Source organism: Triturus cristatus, chromosome 2_1 (genome assembly GCF_964204655.1).
Source record: "Triturus cristatus chromosome 2_1, aTriCri1.1, whole genome shotgun sequence".
NCBI lineage: Eukaryota > Metazoa > Chordata > Amphibia > Caudata > Salamandridae > Triturus > Triturus cristatus.
Genome location: NC_140581.1, coordinates 23,148,040 through 23,167,586, shown reverse-complemented (window position 1 = coordinate 23,167,586; position 19,547 = coordinate 23,148,040). Strand labels below are relative to the sequence as shown.

Genomic DNA, 19,547 nt, shown 5'->3' with positions numbered 1-19,547 from the left:
GAACTCCACCCCGACAGCCGAAACATTACCACGTTTACCACTCACGTTGGATTGCGCCGCTACAAAAGACTGAGTTTCGGCGTCTCGTCGGCCGCGGAGGTATTCCAGAATGCCATACGGGAGACGCTCTCCGGTCTGCAAGGCATGATAAACTTAAGTGACGACATCCTGGTATTCTCCAAGACCCTAGAGGAACACCACAAGCACCTCCGCGATACCCTGCAGCGGCTCACGCACAACGGGCTCACCTTACATCGATCAAAGTGCTCATTTTATCAGGAGTCTGTGGACTTCGTTGGATATATATTCTCTAGAGATGGGCTGCGTGTGGACCCAAAGAAGGCCAAAGCCATTCGATCCGCTCCAAGGCCTACATCAGCCACCGAGGTTAGGAGTTTCCTGGGCATGGCCACATACTGTGGCCGATTCATCCCCAATCTTGCATTCCTATCCGAGCCACTCCGTGTCCTCACAAAGTCAGGCCAGCCATGGGCCTGGTCTGCCAAAGAAGACCTGGCGTTTCAATCAGTCAAGGATGCTCTCATCGATGACCGGGTTATGGCATACTTTCGACCACACCGGCGCACGGAGGTAGTAGTGGACGCCAGCCCCATAGGGCTAGGAGCGGTTTTGATGCAGGAAACCGAGTCAAAAGAGTGGGTCCCCACCGCATATGCTAGCCGGGCGCTGACAGCCACGGAGATGAGGTATGCACAGATAGAGCGGGAAGCCCTATCCATCAAATGGGCATGCCAGCATTTTCATCTCTACCTGTACGGGCACGACTTTCGGGTGGTCACCGATCACAAGCCCCTAGTCCCGCTCTTCGCTGGCACCACTCGGCTCGCCCCACCACGAATCGAGAGGTGGGCTGTGCAACTACAGACGTACTGGTTCGACGTTATATTCAGACCAGGGTTCAACAATCCGGCCGACTTTTTGTCACGACACCCTGGCCCACCGCAGAAGATGCTCACCCCCGGACGGACGATGAATACACGGAGGAGTTCGTCCACATGATCTCCGTAGATGCATGCCCGGCAGCGCTCACGCTCGAGGAGGTTGGGAAAGCGACGGATTCCGACGAATGCCTAGTCAAAGTCAAGAGCACACTGGTCGATAGAAATTGGAAGCATTTTCTGGATGGAGTCAGCGCGCTCACGGCGGAAGAGCAGGTGTTTCGACAACAAGTGTGGAGGGCACAAAGCGAACTCAGTGAAGGTCCTTAGGGGTTTATCCTGAGGGGCGCCTCCCTCGTGATCCCCAGGAGTCTGCAGAGAGAAGTAGTCCGACTAGCGCAACAAGGCCATCAAGGGGTATCTAAAACCAAGGCCAGACTCAGGAGCAAAGTCTGGGTCCCAGGGATGGACGCGATGGTGGAGGAAGTCGTACGCAACTGTCACTCCTGCCGCATCACAGGCGGGGAGCCAGCGCCACACCCGGTAATCACCGAAGACCCATGCTGTGAGCCATGGTCCAAAATAAGCATAGACTTCGGGTCATTCCCAGACGGATGGAACACACTGGTGCTGATCGATGCCCACTCCAAGTTTCCGTGTGGTGGAGATAGTGCCGTCAACGGCTTCTCCCGTGTGAAAACAGCGCTGGACCGCACATTCGCCATGCTGGGTTTGCCAGAGGAGGTCAAGTCGGACAATGGTCCACCATTCCAAGGCAGAGACTTCCAGGAGTACTTGGCCTCCCTGGGCATCCGGCACAGGAAGATCACCCCGCAGTAGCCCCAGGCGAACGGAGAAGTGGAGCGATTCATGCGCACCCTGAACCGAGCCCTCAGGATTGGAGTGGAAAAGGGGGATGAGGCTGAGCAGTGTCTGTCGCAGTTCCTCTGCGCGTATCGCCAAACTCCGCACTGTACCACACGCTGTGCACCAGCGCATCTGCTGTTTCGATGGGCCCCGAGAGACAGCGTGCCCGCGGACCGATCATGGAATCCTCCCGAGCTGGATCAAGGTGCAGCCCAGGCACGGAGGAGGCGATCCAATGTCAAGTGCGAAGGGCGCAGTCCAGAGGCATTCGGGTCGGAGACACAGTCGTAGTGAAAGACCGCCACCCCAGCTGGAAATATCGCACTCCGTACGAACCTGAAGTGTGGGAGATGGTCAACACACAAGGAACCATGGTTTCGGCCAGGCGAGGAACCCGGGTAGTCACAAGAAATGTCTCATGGTTCAGGGTCAGAATCAGGAAACAACTCCCGGAGCCAGTAGTATGGTCTCCGGCCGAACCCGACCCCCAGTCAGAGACTCAAGGACTTTGCGTGGTGTGCCCAGAAAGACTAGTCCGTCCCTCCTGTGGAAGGTTACTGTATCTAAAACAAAGGAGGGATGTAGTGACGGAGCCACCCGGCCCGTCCACGCATGTTGCACGCATCCACGCACCCCGAGGGCGGGCACGCCCGAGGGGATAAATAAAGGTGGTCAAGGCTGCTCGGGGTCTTTGGCCAGTTAACCAGTATCAACACACGTGTGGTCATGTCTGGTACGCGTGCGGCCTTGCCCACGCGTAGGAACCTCACAGTCGTAAACACAACAGCAGTGAGGCTGGCTCGTGCCCTCCCTCCTGCAGCATGTTGCAAGGCAGTGCCTGAAGCAGGGACCTTCCCTCCTGAAGGATGCTGCAAGGCAGTGTTGGAAGCATGGACCATCCTTCTTAAAGGAAGCTACAAGGCAGTGCCGGGAGCAGTGAGGCTGGCTCGCACCCTCCCTCCTGAAGGAAGCTGCAAGGCAGTGCCTGAAGCAGGGACCTTCCCTCCTGAAGGATGCTGCAAGGCAGTGTTGGAAGCATGGACCATCCTTCTTAAAGGAAGCTACAAGGCAGTGCCGGGAGCAGTGAGGCTGGCTCCCACTCTCCCTCCTGAAGGATGCTGCAAGGCAGTGCCGGGAGCAGTGAGGCTGGCTCGCACCCTCCCTTCTGAAGGAAGCTGCAAGGCAGTGCCGGGTGCAGTGAGGCTGGCTCGCACCGTCCCTCGTGAAGAAAGCTGCAAGGCAGTTCCGGAAGCAGTGAGCCTGGCTCGCGCCCTCCCCCCTGAAGGATGATGCAAGGCAGTGCCGGAAGCAGTGAGCCTGACTCGCGCCCTCCCTTCTGAAGGAAGCTGCAAGGCAGTGCCGGAAGCAGTGAGCCTGGCTCGCACAATCACTCTTGAAGGATGCTGCAAGGCAGTGCTGGAAGCAGGGACCCTCCCTCCTGAAGGATGCTGCAAGGCAGTGCCGGGAGAAGTGAGGCTGGCTCGTGCCCTCCCTCCTGAAGGATGCTGCAAGGGAGGGCCGGAAGCAGTGAGGCTGGTTCATGCCCTCCATCCTGAAGGATGCTGCAAGGCAGTGCCTGAAGCAGGGACCTTCCCTCCTGAAGGAAGATGCAAGGCAGTGCCAGAAGCAGTGAGGCTGGCTCGTGCCCTCCCTCCTGAAGAAAGCTGGAAGGCAGTGACTGAAGCAGTGAGACTGGCTCGCGCCCGCCCTCCTGAAGCATGCTGCAAGGCAGTGCCTGAAGCAGTGAGGCTGGCTCGCGCCCTCCCTCCTGAAGGATGCTGCAAGGGAGGGCCGGGAGCAGTGAGGCTGGCTCGCGCCCTCCCTCCTGAAGGATGCGGCAAGGGAGGGCCGGGAGCAGTGAGGCTGGCTCGCGCCGTCCGTCCTGAAGGAAGCTGCAAGGCAGTGCTGGGAGCAGTGAGGCTGGCTCGCGCCCTCCCTCCTGAAGGATGCTGCAAGGCAGTGCCTGAAGCAGGGACCCTACCCTCTTGAAGGATGCTGCCAGGCAGTGCTGGAAGCAGGGACCCTCCCTCCTAAATGAAGGAGCAAGGCAGTGTCGGGAGCAGTGAGGCTGGCTCCCGCCCTCCCTCCTGAAGGATGCTGCAAGGCAGTGCCGGGAGCAGTGAGGCTGGCTCTCACCCTCCCTCCAGAAGGAAGCTGCAAGACAGTCCCGGAAGCAGTGAGCCTGACTCGCGCCCTCCCTCCTGAAGGATGCTGCAAGGCAGTGCCGGAAGCTGTGAGGCTGGCCTGCGCCGTCCCTCCTGAAGGAAGCTGCAAGGCAGTGCCAGAAGCAGTGAGCCTGGCTTGCGCCCTCCCTCCTGAAGGAAGCTGCAAGGCAGTGCCAGAAGCAGTGAGCCTGGCTTGCGCCCTCCCTCCTGAAGGAAGCTGCAAGGCAGTGCTGGGAGCAATGAGGCTGGCTCGCTCCCTCCCTCCTGAAGGATGCTGTAAGGCAGTGCTGGGAGCAATGAGCCTAGCTTGCGCCCTCCCTCCTGAAGGATGCTGCAAGGCAGTGCCGGAAGCAGTGGGGCTGGCTCGCACCGTCCCTCGTGAAGGAAGCTGCAAGGCAGCGCCAGAAGCAGCGAGGCTGGCTCGTGCCCTCCCTCCTGAAGGAAGCTGCAAGGCAATGCTGGGAGCAATGAGGCTGGCTCACACCCTCCCTCCTGAAGGATGCTGAAAGGCAGTGCCGGGAGCAGTGAGCCTGGCTCTCACCCTCCCTCCAGAAGGAAGCTGCAAGGCAGTGCCGGAAGCAGTGAGCCTGACTCGCTCCCTCCCTCCTGAAGGATGCTGCAAGTCAGTGCCAGAAGCAGTGAGGCTGGGTTGCGCCCTCCCTCCTGAAGGATGCTGCAAGGCAGTACCGGGAGCAGTGAGGCTGGCACTCACCCTCCCTCCAGAAGGAAGCTGCAAGGCAGTACCCGAAGCAGTGAGCCTGACTCGCGCCCTCCCTCCTGAAGGATGCTGCAAGGCAGTGCCTGAAGCAGTGAGCCTGACTCGCGCCCTCCCTTCTGAAGGAAGCTGCAAGGCAGTGCCGGAAGCAGTGGGGCTGGCTCGCACCGTCCCTCGTGAAGAAAGCTGCAAGGCAGTGCCTGAAGCAGTGAGCATGGCTTGCACCCTCCCTCCTGAAGGATGCTGCAAGGCATTGCCAGAAGCAGTGAGGCTGGCTCGCACCGTCCCTCGTGAAGGAAGCTGCAAGGCAGTGCCAGAAGCAGTAAGGCTGGCTCGCGCCCTCCCTCCTGAAGGATGCTGCAAGGCAGTACCGGGAGCAGTGAGGCTGGCTCGCGCCCTCCCTCCTGAAGGATGCTGCAACGGAGGGCCGGGAGCAGTGAGGCTGGCTTGCACCCTCCCTCCTGAAGGAAGCTGCAAGGCAGTGCTGGGAGCAGTGAATCTGGCTCGCGCCCTCCCTCCTGAAGGATGCTGCAAGGCAATGCTGGGAGCAGTGAGTCTGGCTCGCGCCCTCCCTCCTGAAGGATGCTGCAAGGCAGTGCCAGAAGCAGCGAGGCTGGCTCGCGCCCTCCCTCCTGAAGGATGCTGCAACGGAGGGCCGGGAGCAGTGAGTCTGGCTCGCGCCCTCCCACCTGAAGGATGCTGCAACGGAGGGCCGGGAGCAGTGAGGCTGGCTCGCGCCCTCCCACCTGAAGGATGCTGCAAGGCAGTGCCAGAAGCAGCGAGGCTGGCTTGCGCCCTCCCTCCTGAAGGAAGCTGCAAGGCAGTGCCGGGTGCAGTAAGGCTGGCTCTCACCCTCCCTCGTGAAGGAAGCTGCAAGGCAGCGCCAGAAGCAGCGAGGCTGGCTTGCGCCCTCCCTCCTGAAGGAAGCTGCAAGGCAGTGCCTGAAGCAGTGAGCCTGGCTTGCGCCCTCCCCCCTGAAGGATGCTCCAAGGCAGTGCCTGAAGCAGTGAGCCTGGCTTGCGCCCTCCCTCCGGAAGGATGCCGCAAGGCAGTGCCTGAAGCAGTGAGCCTGGCTTGCGCCCTCCCCCCTGAAGGAAGCTGCAAGGCAGTGCTGGGAGCAGTGAGTCTGGCTTGCGCCCTCCCTCCTGAAGGAAGCTGCAAGGCAGTGCCGGAAGCAGTGAGCCTGGCTTGCGCCCTCCCCCCTGAAGGAAGCTGCAAGGCAGTGCCTGAAGCAGTGAGCCTGGCTTGCGCCCTCCCCCCTGAAGGATGCTCCAAGGCAGTGCCTGAAGCAGTGAGCCTGGCTCGCGCCCTCCCTCCTGAAGGATGCTGCAAAGCAGTGCCTGAAGCAGTGAGCCTGGCTTGCGCCCTCCCTCCGGAAGGATGCCGCAAGGCTGTGCCTGAAGCAGTGAGCCTGGCTTGCGCCCTCCCTCCTGAAGGATGCTCCAAGGCAGTGCCTGAAGCAGTGAGCCTGGCTCGCACCCTCCCTCCTGAAGGAAGCTGCAAGGCAGTGCTGGGAGCAGTGAGGCTGGCTTGCGCCCTCCCTCCTGAAGGAAGCTGCAAGGCAGTGCCTGAAGCAGTGAGCCTGGCTCGCACCCTCCCTCCTGAAGGAAGCTGCAAGGCAGTGCTGGGAGCAGTGAGGCTGGCTTGCGCCCTCCCTCCTGAAGGAAGCTGCAAGGCAGTGCCTGAAGCAGTGAGCCTGGCTCACACCCTCCCTCCTGAAGGAAGCTGCAAGGCAGTGCCGGAAGCAATGAGCCTGACTCGCTCCCTCCCTCCTGAAGGATGCCGCAAGGCAGTGCCTGAAGCAGTGAGCCTGGCTTGCGCCCTCCCTCCTGAAGGAAGCTGCAAGGCAGTGCTGGGAGCAGTGAGGCTGGCTTGCGCCCTCCCTCCTGAAGGAAGCTGCAAGGCAGTGCCGGAAGCAATGAGCCTGACTCGCTCCCTCCCTCCTGAAGGATGCCGCAAGGCAGTGCCGGAAGCAGTGAGCCTGGCTCGCTCCCTCCCTCCTGAAGGAAGCTGCAGGGCAGTGCTGGGAGCAGTGAGGCTGGCTCGCGCCCTCCCTCCTGAAGGATGCCGCAAGGCAGTGCCTGAAGCAGTGAGCCTGGCTCGCTCCCTCCCTCCTGAAGGAAGCTGCAGGGCAGTGCTGGGAGCAGTGAGGCTGGCTCGCGCCCTCCCTCCTGAAGGATGCCGCAAGGCAGTGCCTGAAGCAGTGAGCCTGGCTCGCTCCCTCCCTCCTGAAGGAAGCTGCAGGGCAGTACCGGGAGCAGTGAGGCTGGCCCGCACCCTTCCTTCTAGTAGATGATATGTGTGAGTAATTGGAGATTCTGAAAAGGGAGCTGGACAGATCGCACAGTAGCTTTGGAAAAAGAGAGCATTTCAATCCTGAGGGCCTCATTTACGAGGCCCCTTGCGGCACTTTTGCGCCGCGAGATTGGCACTTTCACTTCAGTGGTGCAATGTACCGCAGCGTATTTACAAGTTCAGGCAAAGCCACTTTACGTGGCTTTTAATGGCCTTTTAAATATGGGCCCATTTCATGCATAACGGTGCATAGGTGTTGCTGTGGGTGTTCCCACCAATATCTATGGAATCTAAAACATTCTCATATTTACAACATTTTTTATTCCTGGGAATGCGTCAATTTCCTCTGCCTCCCCAGGGGACTTTTATTTCTCCTCGTTTTCTCCTCTTTCTATGAGCGCTGCATTCTGCAGCACTCATAGAAAGAGGGAAATGGCATCAGTTATTGTTATTGTGCAGGAAGACGTCCCTTCCTGCACAAAAACAATCCTCCCAGCAACGCAGACACCCTTGCAACCTGATGCAAGGTTGCTTGCGCTGGTGCATGGCAGTCCATTGTGCGCTGGCGCAGGAAGAAGAACAGGAATGGGCGGTATCTTGTAGAAACAGCGCATGCCTGCACTTTTCTTTTGATGTAAAAGTTTCAACGAGGCCCTGAATCCGAACGGTTTTGTTTCAGGCACTGAAGCCCCCGTCGAGTGCAAGGACATAGGGCCTGTGACCCAGTTTGCATCGCGATGCAAGAGCGACACAAAGCTTGTCGTATTTTTGAAGCCGTGCAAGGACACTTATTGTGGCTCCAAAAACATGGAGTAATGCAACGCAGCACAAACAGCTGCGTTGCTGCCCTGGGTGGTGCTCCATGGGCACTGTGCGGGTGTTTCCACGCAGCTCCCATATTATTTGACGCATTCCCAGATTTACAAGGATCTGTAAACCTGGCAATGCGCCAAAAAGATGTGCCTCACAAGGTGAGGCATGAGGAAGAGAAATGTCTTTCTTTCTCTTCATTTCTCGTCTTTCCACGCGCGCTGCATTCTGCATCATCCATAGAAAGAGGAAAAACTCCCTCAGGATAGTTATGTGCAGGAAACAATCCTGCCGACAACAGAGGCACCCCTGCACCATGGTTCAAGGGTGCATGCATTGGCGTTAGGCTACCAAAACGGCATCAGTGCAATCGAAAAGGGCGGGAAATGCGCCCTCCCGTGCCTATAACGCACGGCAGCGCAGCAAGGTGACTTGTGGCGCTGTCCTGCGACACAAAGGTCACAAATATGGCCCTAAGTGCCTGATATAGAATTTGGCAGATGAGCTACTAAGTCATAAACGTGACTGGCATCCTGCCTGCCTTATAAGACGGGCACGGTATCATATGGTCCTAGTAATGATGTGGTCGCAAAATCCATCATGTTTTGGGAGCGTAGAGTCTTCCAGACGATAAATCAGGCCCTGCACTTTATTCCATTAAGTTCTGGGATCTTTTAAAGTGGCTTCAAGTGTCCTTCTGTGTTGGCAGCTGATGGCAGCTGATATGTGTTTTAATGTAACTGCTCATGTGACCTCAGCCAGGTCGGCGCACCCTGTGTTCAGCGGTGACAGATGAGTTTGCAATCGTCCCAGTTACAACTGTCACCATCCTTTTCATCAACAAATAGGTCTATGGCCGCCTCTCCTTTTTACCTCACCACAGCTTGAGGAGATTTTGTGTTGGGTTCACTCTGGTTTAATAGCGGTTCCTGCTTCTCTCAAACATCTGAGCGTTTTAGGTTCCTCGTTCCCCAGAGCATCAGTCTGCAACGCATCTAGTCATTCATTCATCTGAGGGTTTTAGGTTCCTCGCTTCCCAGAGCATCAGTCTTCAACGCATCTAGTCATTCATTCATCTGAGCGTTTTAGGTTCCTCGCTCCCCAGAGCATCAGTCTGCAGCGCATCTAGTCATTCATTCATCTGAGGGTTTCAGGTTCCTCGCTGCCCATTGCATCAGTCTGCAGCGCATCTAGTCATTCATTCATCTGAGGGTTTTAGGTTCCTCGCTCCCCGTTGCATCAGTCTGCAGCGCATCTAGTCATTCATTCATCTGAGGGTTTTAGGTTCCTCGCTTCCCAGAGCATCAGTCTTCAACGCATCTAGTCATTCATTCATCTGAGCGTTTTAGGTTCCTCGCTCCCCAGAGCATCAGTCTGCAGCGCATCTAGTCATTCATTCATCTGAGGGTTTCAGGTTCCTCGCTCCCCAGAGCATCAGTCTGCAACGCATATAGTCATTCATTCATCTGAGGTTTTAGGTTCCTCGCTTCCCATAGCATCAGTCTGCAGCGCATCTAGTCATTCATTCATCTGAGGGTTTTAGGTTCCTCGCTTCCCAGAGCATCAGTCTTCAACGCATCTAGTCATTCATTCATCTGAGCGTTTTAGGTTCCTCACTCCCCAGAGCATCAGTCTGCAGCGCATCTAGTCATTCATTCATCTGAGGGTTTTAGGTTCCTCGCTTCCTATAGCATCAGTCTGCAGCGCATCTAGTCATTCATTCATCTGAGCGTTTTAGGTTCCTCGCTCCCCAGAGCATCAGTCTGCAGCGCATCTAGTCATTCATTCATCTGAGGGTTTTAGGTTCCTCGCTTCCCATAGCATCAGTCTGCAGCGCATCTAGTCATTCATTCATCTGAGGGTTTTAGGTTCCTCGCTTCCCATAGCATCAGTCTGCAGCGCATCTAGTCATTCATTCATCTGAGGGTTTTAGGTTCCTCGCTCCCCATTGCATCAGTCTGCAACGCATCTAGTCATTCATTCATCTGAGGGTTTTAGGTTCCTCGCTACCCGTTGCATCAGTCTGTAGAGCATCTAGTCATTCATTCACCTGAGGGTTTTAGGTTCCTCGCTCCCCATTGCATCAGTCTGCAGCGCATCTAGTCATTCATTCATCTGAGGGTTTTAGTTTCCTCGTTCCCCAGAGCATCAGTCTGCAGCGCATCTAGTCATTCATTCATCTGAGGGTTTTAGGTTCCTCGCTTCCCATAGCATCAGTCTGCAGCGCATCTAGTCATTCATTCATCTGAGGGTTTTAGGTTCCTCGCTTCCCATAGCATCAGTCTGCAGCACATCTAGTCATTCATTCATCTGAGGGTTTTAGGTTCCTCGCTCCCCATTGCATCAGTCTGCAACGCATCTAGTCATTCATTCATCTGAGGGTTTTAGGTTCCTCGCTACCCGTTGCATCAGTCTGCAGCGCATCTAGTCATTCATTCATCTGAGGGTTTTAGGTTCCTCGTTCCCCAGAGCATCAGTCTGCAGCGCATCTAGTCATTCATTCATCTGAGGGTTTTAGGTTCCTCGCTTCCCATAGCATCAGTCTGCAGCGCATCTAGTCATTCATTCATCTGAGGGTTTTAGGTTCCTCGCTCCCCATTGCATCAGTCTGCAACGCATCTAGTCATTCATTCATCTGAGGGTTTTAGGTTCCTCGCTACCCATTGCATCAGTCTGCAGCGCATCTAGTCATTCATTCACCTGAGGGTTTTAGGTTCCTCGCTCCCCATTGCATCAGTCTGCAGCGCATCTAGTCATTCATTCATCTGAGGGTTTTAGTTTCCTCGTTCCCCAGAGCATCAGTCTGCAGCGCATCTAGTCATTCATTCATCTGAGGGTTTTAGGTTCCTCGCTTCCCATAGCATCAGTCTGCAGCGCATCTAGTCATTCATTCATCTGAGGGTTTTAGGTTCCTCGCTTCCCATAGCATCAGTCTGCAGCACATCTAGTCATTCATTCATCTGAGGGTTTTAGGTTCCTCGCTCCCCATTGCATCAGTCTGCAGCGCATCTAGTCATTCATTCATCTGAGGGTTTTAGGTTCCTCGCTACCCGTTGCATCAGTCTGCAGCGCATCTAGTCATTCATTCATCTGAGGGTTTTAGGTTCCTCGTTCCCCAGAGCATCAGTCTGCAGCGCATCTAGTCATTCATTCATCTGAGGGTTTTAGGTTCCTCGCTCCCCAGAGCATCAGTCTGCAGCGCATCTAGTCATTCATTCATCTGAGGGTTTTAGGTTCCTCGTTACCCAGAGCATCAGTCTGCAGCGCATCTAGTCATTCATTCATCTGAGGGTTTTAGGTTCCTCGCTACCCGTTGCATCAGTTTGCAGCGCATCTAGTCATTCATTCATCTGAGGGTTTTAGGTTCCTCGCTTCCCAGAGCATCAGTCTTCAACGCATCTAGTCATTCATTCATCTGAGCGTTTTAGGTTCCTCGGTCCCCAGAGCATCAGTCTGCAGCGCATCTAGTCATTCATTCATCTGAGGGTTTCAGGTTCCTCGCTCCCCAGAGCATCAGTCTGCAACGCATATAGTCATTCATTCATCTGAGGTTTTAGGTTCCTCGCTTCCCATAGCATCAGTCTGCCGCGCATCTAGTCATTCATTCATCTGAGGGTTTTAGGTTCCTCGCTTCCCAGAGCATCAGTCTTCAACGCATCTAGTCATTCATTCATCTGAGCGTTTTAGGTTCCTCGCTCCCCAGAGCATCAGTCTGCAGCGCATCTAGTCATTCATTCATCTGAGGGTTTTAGGTTCCTCGCTTCCCATAGCATCAGTCTGCAGCGCATCTAGTCATTCATTCATCTGAGCATTTTAGGTTCCTCGCTCCCCAGAGCATCTGTCTGCAGCGCATCTAGTCATTCATTCATCTGAGGGTTTTAGGTTCCTCGCTTCCTATAGCATCAGTCTGCAGCGCATCTAGTCATTCATTCATCTGAGGGTTTTAGGTTCCTCGCTTCCCATAGCATCAGTCTGCAGCGCATCTAGTCATTCATTCATCTGAGGGTTTTAGGTTCCTCGCTCCCCATTGCATCAGTCTGCAACGCATCTAGTCATTCATTCATCTGAGGGTTTTAGGTTCCTCTTTACCCGTTGCATCAGTCTGCAGCGCATCTAGTCATTCATTCACCTGAGGGTTTTAGGTTCCTCGCTCCCCATTGCATCAGTCTGCAGCGCATCTAGTCATTCATTCATCTGAGGGTTTTAGGTTCCTCGTTCCCCAGAGCATCAGTCTGCAGCGCATCTAGTCATTCATTCATCTGAGGGTTTTAGGTTCCTCGCTTCCCATAGCATCAGTCTGCAGCGCATCTAGTCATTCATTCATCTGAGGGTTTTAGGTTCCTCGCTTCCCATAGCATCAGTCTGCAGCGCATCTAGTCATTCATTCATCTGAGGGTTTTAGGTTCCTCGCTCCCCATTGCATCAGTCTGCAACGCATCTAGTCATTCATTCATCTGAGGGTTTTAGGTTCCCCGCTACCCGTTGCATCAGTCTGCAGCGCATCTAGTCATTCATTCATCTGAGGGTTTTAGGTTCCTCGTTCCCCAGAGCATCAGTCTGCAGCGCATCTAGTAATTCATTCATCTGAGGGTTTTAGGTTCCTCGCTCCCCAGAGCATCAGTCTGCAGCGCATCTAGTCATTCATTCATCTGAGGGTTTTAGGTTCCTCGCTCCCCAGAGCATCAGTCTGCAACGCATCTAGTCATTCATTCATCTGAGGGTTTTAGGTTCCTCGCTCCCCATTGCATCAGTCTGCAACGCATCTAGTCATTCATTCATCTGAGGGTTTTAGGTTCCTCGCTCCCCAGAGCATCAGTCTGCAGCGCATCTAGTCATTCATTCATCTGAGGGTTTTAGGTTCCTCGTTCCCCAGAGCATCAGTCTGCAGCGCATCTAGTCATTCATTCATCTGAGGGTTTTAGATTCCTCGCTCCCCAGAGCATCAGTCTGCAGCGCATCTAGTCATTCATTCATCTGAGGGTTTTAGGTTCCTCGCTTCCCATAGCATCAGTCTGCAGCGCATCTAGTCATTCATTCATCTGAGGGTTTTAGGTTCCTCGCTGACCAGAGCATCAGTCTGCAACACATCTAGTCATTCATTCATCTGAGGGTTTTAGGTTCCTCGTTCCCCAGAGCATCAGTCTGCAGCGCATCTAGTCATTCATTCATCTGAGGGTTTTAGGTTCCTCGCTCCCCGTTGCATCAGTCTGCAGCGCATCTAGTCATTCATTCATCTGAGGGTGTTAGGTTCCTCGCTCCCCGTTGCATCAGTCTGCAGCGCATCTAGTCATTCATTCATCTGAGGGTTTTAGGTTCCTCGCTCCCCGTTGCATCAGTCTGCAGCGCATCTAGTCATTCATTCATCTGAGGGTTTTAGGTTCCTCGCTTCCCATAGCATCAGTCTGCAGCGCATCTAGTCATTCATTCATCTGAGGGTTTTAGGTTCCTCGTTCCCCAGAGCATCAGTCTGCAACGCATCTAGTCATTCATTCATCTGAGGGTTTTAGGTTCCTCGTTCCCCAGAGCATCAGTCTGCAACGCATCTAGTCATTCATTCATCTGAGGGTTTTAGGTTCCTCGTTCCCCAGAGCATCAGTCTGCAGCGCATCTAGTCATTCATTCATCTGAGGGTTTTAGGTTCCTCGCTCCCCGTTGCATCAGTCTGCAGCGCATCTAGTCATTCATTCATCTGAGGGTTTTAGGTTCCTCGCTCCCCGTTGCATCAGTCTGCAGCGCATCTAGTCATTCATTCATCTGAGGGTTTTAGGTTCCTCGCTCCCCGTTGCATCAGTCTGCAGCGCATCTAGTCATTCATTCATCTGAGGGTTTTAGGTTCCTCGCTTCCCATAGCATCAGTCTGCAACGCATCTAGTCATTCATTCATCTGAGGGTTTTAGGTTCCTCGCTCCCCGTTGCATCAGTCTGCAGCGCATCTAGTCATTCATTCATCTGAGGGTTTTAGGTTCCTCGCTCCCCAGAGCATCAGTCTGCAGCGCATCTAGTCATTCATTCATCTGAGGGTTTTAGGTTCCTCATTCCCCAGAGCATCAGTCTGCAGCGCATCTAGTCATTCATTCATCTGAGGGTTTTAGGTTCCTCGCTCCCCGTTGCATCAGTCTGCAGCGCATCTAGTCATTCATTCATCTGAGGGTTTTAGGTTCCTCGCTACCCGTTGCATCAGTCTGCAGCGCATCTAGTCATTCATTCATCTGAGGGTTTTAGATTCCTCGCTGACCAGAGAATCAGTCTGCAGCGCATCTAGTCATTCATTCATCTGAGGGTTTTAGGTTCCTCGCTCCCCGTTGCATCAGTCTGCAGCGCATCTAGTCATTCATTCATCTGAGGGTTTTAGGTTCCTCGCTTCCCATAGCATCAGTCTGCAACGCATCTAGTCATTCATTCATCTGAGGGTTTTAGGTTCCTCGCTCCCCGTTGCATCAGTCTGCAGCGCATCTAGTCATTCATTCATCTGAGGGTTTTAGGTTCCTCGCTCCCCAGAGCATCAGTCTGCAGCGCATCTAGTCATTCATTCATCTGAGGTTTTAGGTTCCTCGCTCCCCATTGCATCAGTCTGCAGCGCATCTAGTCATTCATTCATCTGAGGGTTTTAGGTTCCTCGCTCCCCGTTGCATCAGTCTGCAGCGCATCTAGTCATTCATTCATCTGATGGTTTTAGGTTCCTCGCTCCCCGTTGCATCAGTCTGCAACGCATCTAGTCATTCATTCATCTGAGGGTTTTAGATTCCTCGCTGACCAGAGAATCAGTCTGCAGCGCATCTAGTCATTCATTCATCTGTGGGGAATTACCTAGACTGGTTTCTTGTCAGACTTCGTCAGCTGATGACGCAGATGTGAACCCCGCAACTGTACCCGTGTGGGGGTGAACTGTCTACTCCTCCACAAAGAAGCGCCTCGAATTCCCTGGCATTTATTTTAGCTAATACATGCATGAACTTTCACATGTTACTGTTGTTGAACACGTGACTCGTGACACCCAAATTATAGCCTACTCGTGGTAAGACAGGGACAGACTGACAGAGACAGAAACAGATAGAGGCAGAGACAGATAGAGACAGAGACAGATAGAGGCAGAGACAGATAAAGACAGGGGCAGACAGAGCTAGATAGAGGCAGAGACAGGGACAGACTGACAGAGACAGATAGAGGCAGAGATGGATAGAGGTAGAGACAGAGACATACAGCGATAGAGGCAGAGAGAGAGAGACAGAGAGAGAGAGAGACAACGATAGAGGCAGGGACATATAGAGGCAGAGACAGATAGAGGCAGAGACAGACAGAGACAGATAGAGGCAGAGACAGGGACGGGGCAGGCAGATAGAGGCAGAGGCAGAGACAGACAGAGACAGAGACGGAAAGGGAGACAGAGGGAGGGAGACAGATAGAGACAGGGGCAGAGAGATCTAGATAGAGGCAGAGACAGGGACAGACAGACAGAGACAGATAGAGGCAGAAACAGACAGAGATAGAGACAGACAGAGATAGAGACAGAGACAGACAGAGACAGGGATAGACAGAGACAGATAGAGGCAAAGACAGGGACAGGGCAGACAGATAGAGACAGGGACAAACAGAGACAGGGACAGACAGAGACAGATAGAGGCAGAGACAGACAGAGGCAGAGAGACAGAGAGATGGAGAGGGCGACAGAGAGGGAGACGGAGGGAGACAGGGAGTGGGAGGGAGAGGGACGGAGGGAGACAGAGGGTGACAGAGGGAGGGAGAGGGAGGGAGACAGAGAGGGAGGGACACAGAGAGAGAGGGAGACAGAGGGAGGGAGGCAGAGGGAGGGAGGCAGAGGGAGACAGAGAGAGGGAGACAGAGGGAGGGAGGCGGAGGCAGAGGGAGACAGAGGGAGGGAGTCAGGGGGAGACAGAGGGAGGGAGAGAGACAGAGGGAGAGAGACAGAGGGAGGGAGACAGAGGGAGGGAGACAGAGGAAGGGAGACAGAGAGGGAGGGAGACAAAGTGAGACAGAGAGGGAGGGAGACAAAGGGAGACAGAGGGAGACAGATAGAGGGGGACAGAGGGAGGGAGAGAGAGGGAGAGACAGAGGGAGGGAGACAGGGAGGGAGACAGGGAGGGAGGGAGGCAGAGGGAGACAGAGAGGGAGACAGATGGCGACAGACAAAGGGAGGGAGACAGACAGAGAGAGACAGAGGGAAACAGAGAGAGGGAGGAGGGCGACAGGCAGAGGGAGGAGGGCGACAGACAGAGGGAGACAGAGGGAGGGAGTCAGGGGAAGGGAGACAGAGGGAGACAGACAGAGGGAGGGAGATAGACAGAGAGGGGGACAGAGAGAGAGGGAGACAGGAGAGAGGGAGACGCAGAGAGAGGGAGACAGAGAGAGAGGGAGACAGATAGAAGGAGATAAATAGAAGGAGACAGATAGGAGACAGATAGAAGAAGACAGATAGAGGGAGACAGAGGGAGGGAGACAGAGGGAGGGAGGAAGACAGAGAGAGGGAGAGAGAGAGAGAGAGAGGGAGGGAGACAGACAGAGGGAGGGAGATATAGATAGATAGATAGATAGATAGATAGATAGATAGATAGATAGATAGATAGATAGATAGATAGATAGATAGATAGATAGATAGATAGATAGATAGATAGATAGATAGATAGATAGATAGATAGATAGATAGATAGATAGATAGATAGATAGATAGATAGATAGATAGATAGATAGATAGATAGATAGATAGATAGATATGTGTGAATGCCGGGTCCGGTGGCTCAGTGGACGAAGGCGTCCGCTGCAGAGGCCTGTGTTCCACCTCATGGTCACAGTTTTTTCTGTTGCTCTAGCCCCGCCCCCGCCCCAATGACCCCGCCCCCACGGTGAGGCCCTCAGCCACAAACCACACTGTAAATGTGGCCCCCGAGAGAAAGTTTGTGAGTTCCCATGAACTAGAGCGTTGCTGGTGCTCAGTCCAGTGAGTGATATACTGCGAGTGAGCGACCTACTTTACAGCTCGATATTGACACTATCTTCACCCAGAGGATGTGACGCCGTCTTCATCCCTGGGGCTGTCCCTGCCGCATTCCCAGTGTTAGTCCCAACCCCTACGACATACCGCCCTGGGCAGCGGTCGGGACGCTCTGGCCTCCCTGGGGGTGATGCCATTGAGGCTCGTCACACGAGCACAGCTGTCTCTCTTCTATTTTAATATTTCTTTGCACAGTGCTCCAAAAATTCAAGCATGGCAACGCTTTTCCAAGGCCAAGCCTGTTGGTTTTACCAATGCTTATTCAAGGTTGGTCTTATAAAGGGTTTAAAACGGCGAAACATTATGACTTTCTGTGATTTGACTACCAGGCTAGATGGCGATTTATTCTTTTCTAAAAATAATAATTATAACCTGCATTTCACAACTGAAAGACTTGATTTTTAATAACATAGAAAAAAATGGTTAAACGGCCACGTCAGTGAATGCTCTCAACATTTTATATTTTTGTTGCAAGCATAAGGCGACTGCGTTTAAGTGGCGGCATGTTTACTTCAGTTTTATATATTTGTGACACATACATGCAATACGAATATTTAAACAAGTGTAACCGTTAATTTAAGCCAGACCTATTGGCTTTGCCATCGCTTGTTGCCCAGTTTACGCCACATCGCGTCTACGTCAAAGGGGATTTAAAGCAGAGTGGACTCACACTTTAAAGCCGCGGACATGGTGCGACATATTGATCATTAAAGCGCCTCCTAGTGCGCTCTTCACACGGTGAGTGCGCGCGGCTCTGCTCTGTAGTGAAGGCGTGTGAGTCTGTGACACGACGTCAGGTGTGCGAACACAGCATCCCCGGTGTGAGCTGACGGGGACACTTCAAACGCCGGGCCGAGAGGGGGGATAAAAGAGGCGCCCTTTTAATGACAAGGAGTGCGCGTGCACCCTGGTGCTCTGTCCTGTGCCACGCGGGATCTTGCACCCTGGGATGTAAGAGAGGCGGATCTCAAAAGAGGGATTGTGTCCTTCCGTGCACGACAAAAGTGTAAACTGGTGAACAATATTTGTGAATACTATCTGCTGGTTAACCCCTACCTTCCCTGCATGAATGCGCTGAGGGTGCAGCACACAGGAGCCAGGGCCCACGTCCCCCCCCCCCCCCCCCCTCACTCCCCCGGTGCCCGTGCCCACAGACAGCGGGTGCCCCTGCTTGGGGTGCAGGACCAGCAGACGACGCTTCTTACCTGTGCACGAGCTGCCTCGCAGAGGGCAAGGAGCAGGGTCTGAGCTCCAGCAGTGCGCCCCACACGACCCTCTGCCCACATGCCCCTCTGGTGCCCACAGACAGCGGGTGCCCCTGCTTGGGGTGCAGGACCAGCAGACGACGCTTCTTACCTGTGCACGAGCTGCCTCGCAGAGGGCAAGGAGCAGGGTCTGAGCTCCAGCAGTGCGCCCCACACGACCCTCTGCCCACATGCCCCTCTGGTGCCCACAGACAGCAGGTGCCCCTGCTTGGGGTGCAGTACCAGCAGACGACGCTTCTTACCTGTGCACGAGCTGCCTCGCAGAGGGCAAGGAGCAGGGTCTGAGCTCCAGCAGTGCGCCCCACACGACCCTCTGCCCACATGCCCCTCTGGTGCCCACAGACAGCAGGTGCCCCTGCTTGGGGTGCAGTACCAGCAGACGACGCTTCTTACCTGTGCACGAGCTGCCTCACAGAGGGCAAAGACCAGGGTATGAGCCTCAGCGGAGCAGCCCACATGACCCTCTGCCCACCTGCCCCTCTGGTGCCCACAGACATCCGGTGCCCCTGCTTGACGTACAGTACCAGCAAACGACGCTTCTTACCTGTGCACGAGCTGCCTCACAGTGGGCAAAGACCAGGGTATGAGCCTCAGCGGAGCAACCCACATGACCCTCTGCCCACATGCCCCTCTGGTGCCCACAGACAGCGGGTGCCCCTGATAGGGGTACAGTACCAGCAGACGACGCTTCTTACCTGTGCACGAGCTGCCTCACAGAGGGCAAGGAGCAGGGTCTGAGCCCCAGCAGTGCGCCCCACACGACCCTCTGCCCACATGCCTCTCTGGTGCCCACAGACAGCGGGTGCCCCTGCTAGGGGTACATTCCTAGCAGACGACGCTTCTTACCTGTGCACGAGCTCCTGCACAAAGGGCAAGGAGCAGGAGCAGGGTCTCAGCCCCCCCGATGCTGCACTTCTTCATGGCGTCACTGTGCGCAAAGTGCTGTGCCCCAGTGTCTGTGCCTCACGGATCCGCACCTGGCACCCGCCGCCACCCTGTATTTATAGTCCCCCGGGCTTCCTTTGGGCAGTGCCTTCTCGATCCTTCCGAGATTTCTCGAGAAGAAAGAGGAAGAGAGGCTGTGTCCCAAGCTCTTCCAGCAAACCTCATGCTTCTGTTATTACCCAATCCGTGAAATCTCAGCAGCGCTTATTTTGTGATCCCAGCTACTTGACCCTCTGCACCCAGCAGCTGCCATGAAGCAGGACTGGTGGGTCTAAGTGGCAGCAGACCCCCCCCCCCCCCTTCCATTAATGCACCATGTCTTCATCAGCTGCTCTCACTGCTCTGAACAGGTGCTCTGCTCCCTCCTGGCCCAGCGCACCCCCCCCTTCCATTAATGCACCACCTCTTCATCAGCTGCTCTCACTGCTCTGAACAGGTGCTCTGCTCCCTCGTAGTCCAGCACACACTCCCCCTTCCATTAATGCACCATCTCTTTATCAGCTGCTCTCACTGCCCTGAACAGGTGCTCTGCTCCCTCGTAGTCCAGCACACACTCCCCCTTCCATTAATGCACCATGT

General features: G+C 54.7%; 1 protein-coding gene across 1 annotated transcript in view; it reads right to left on the bottom strand.

Moving 5' to 3' along the window:
* The window catches only part of LOC146863632 (avidin-like), a 137,821-nt gene extending 118,775 nt beyond the window's left edge, over positions 1 to 19,046 (bottom strand). The window contains exon 1 of the mRNA XM_085627696.1: positions 18,870 to 19,046. Coding sequence (XP_085483822.1) covers positions 18,870 to 18,944 — 75 coding nt within the window. The 5' untranslated portion in view covers positions 18,945 to 19,046. The remainder of the gene's footprint in view (positions 1 to 18,869) is intronic.
* Between the last annotated feature and the right edge of the window lie 501 nt (positions 19,047 to 19,547).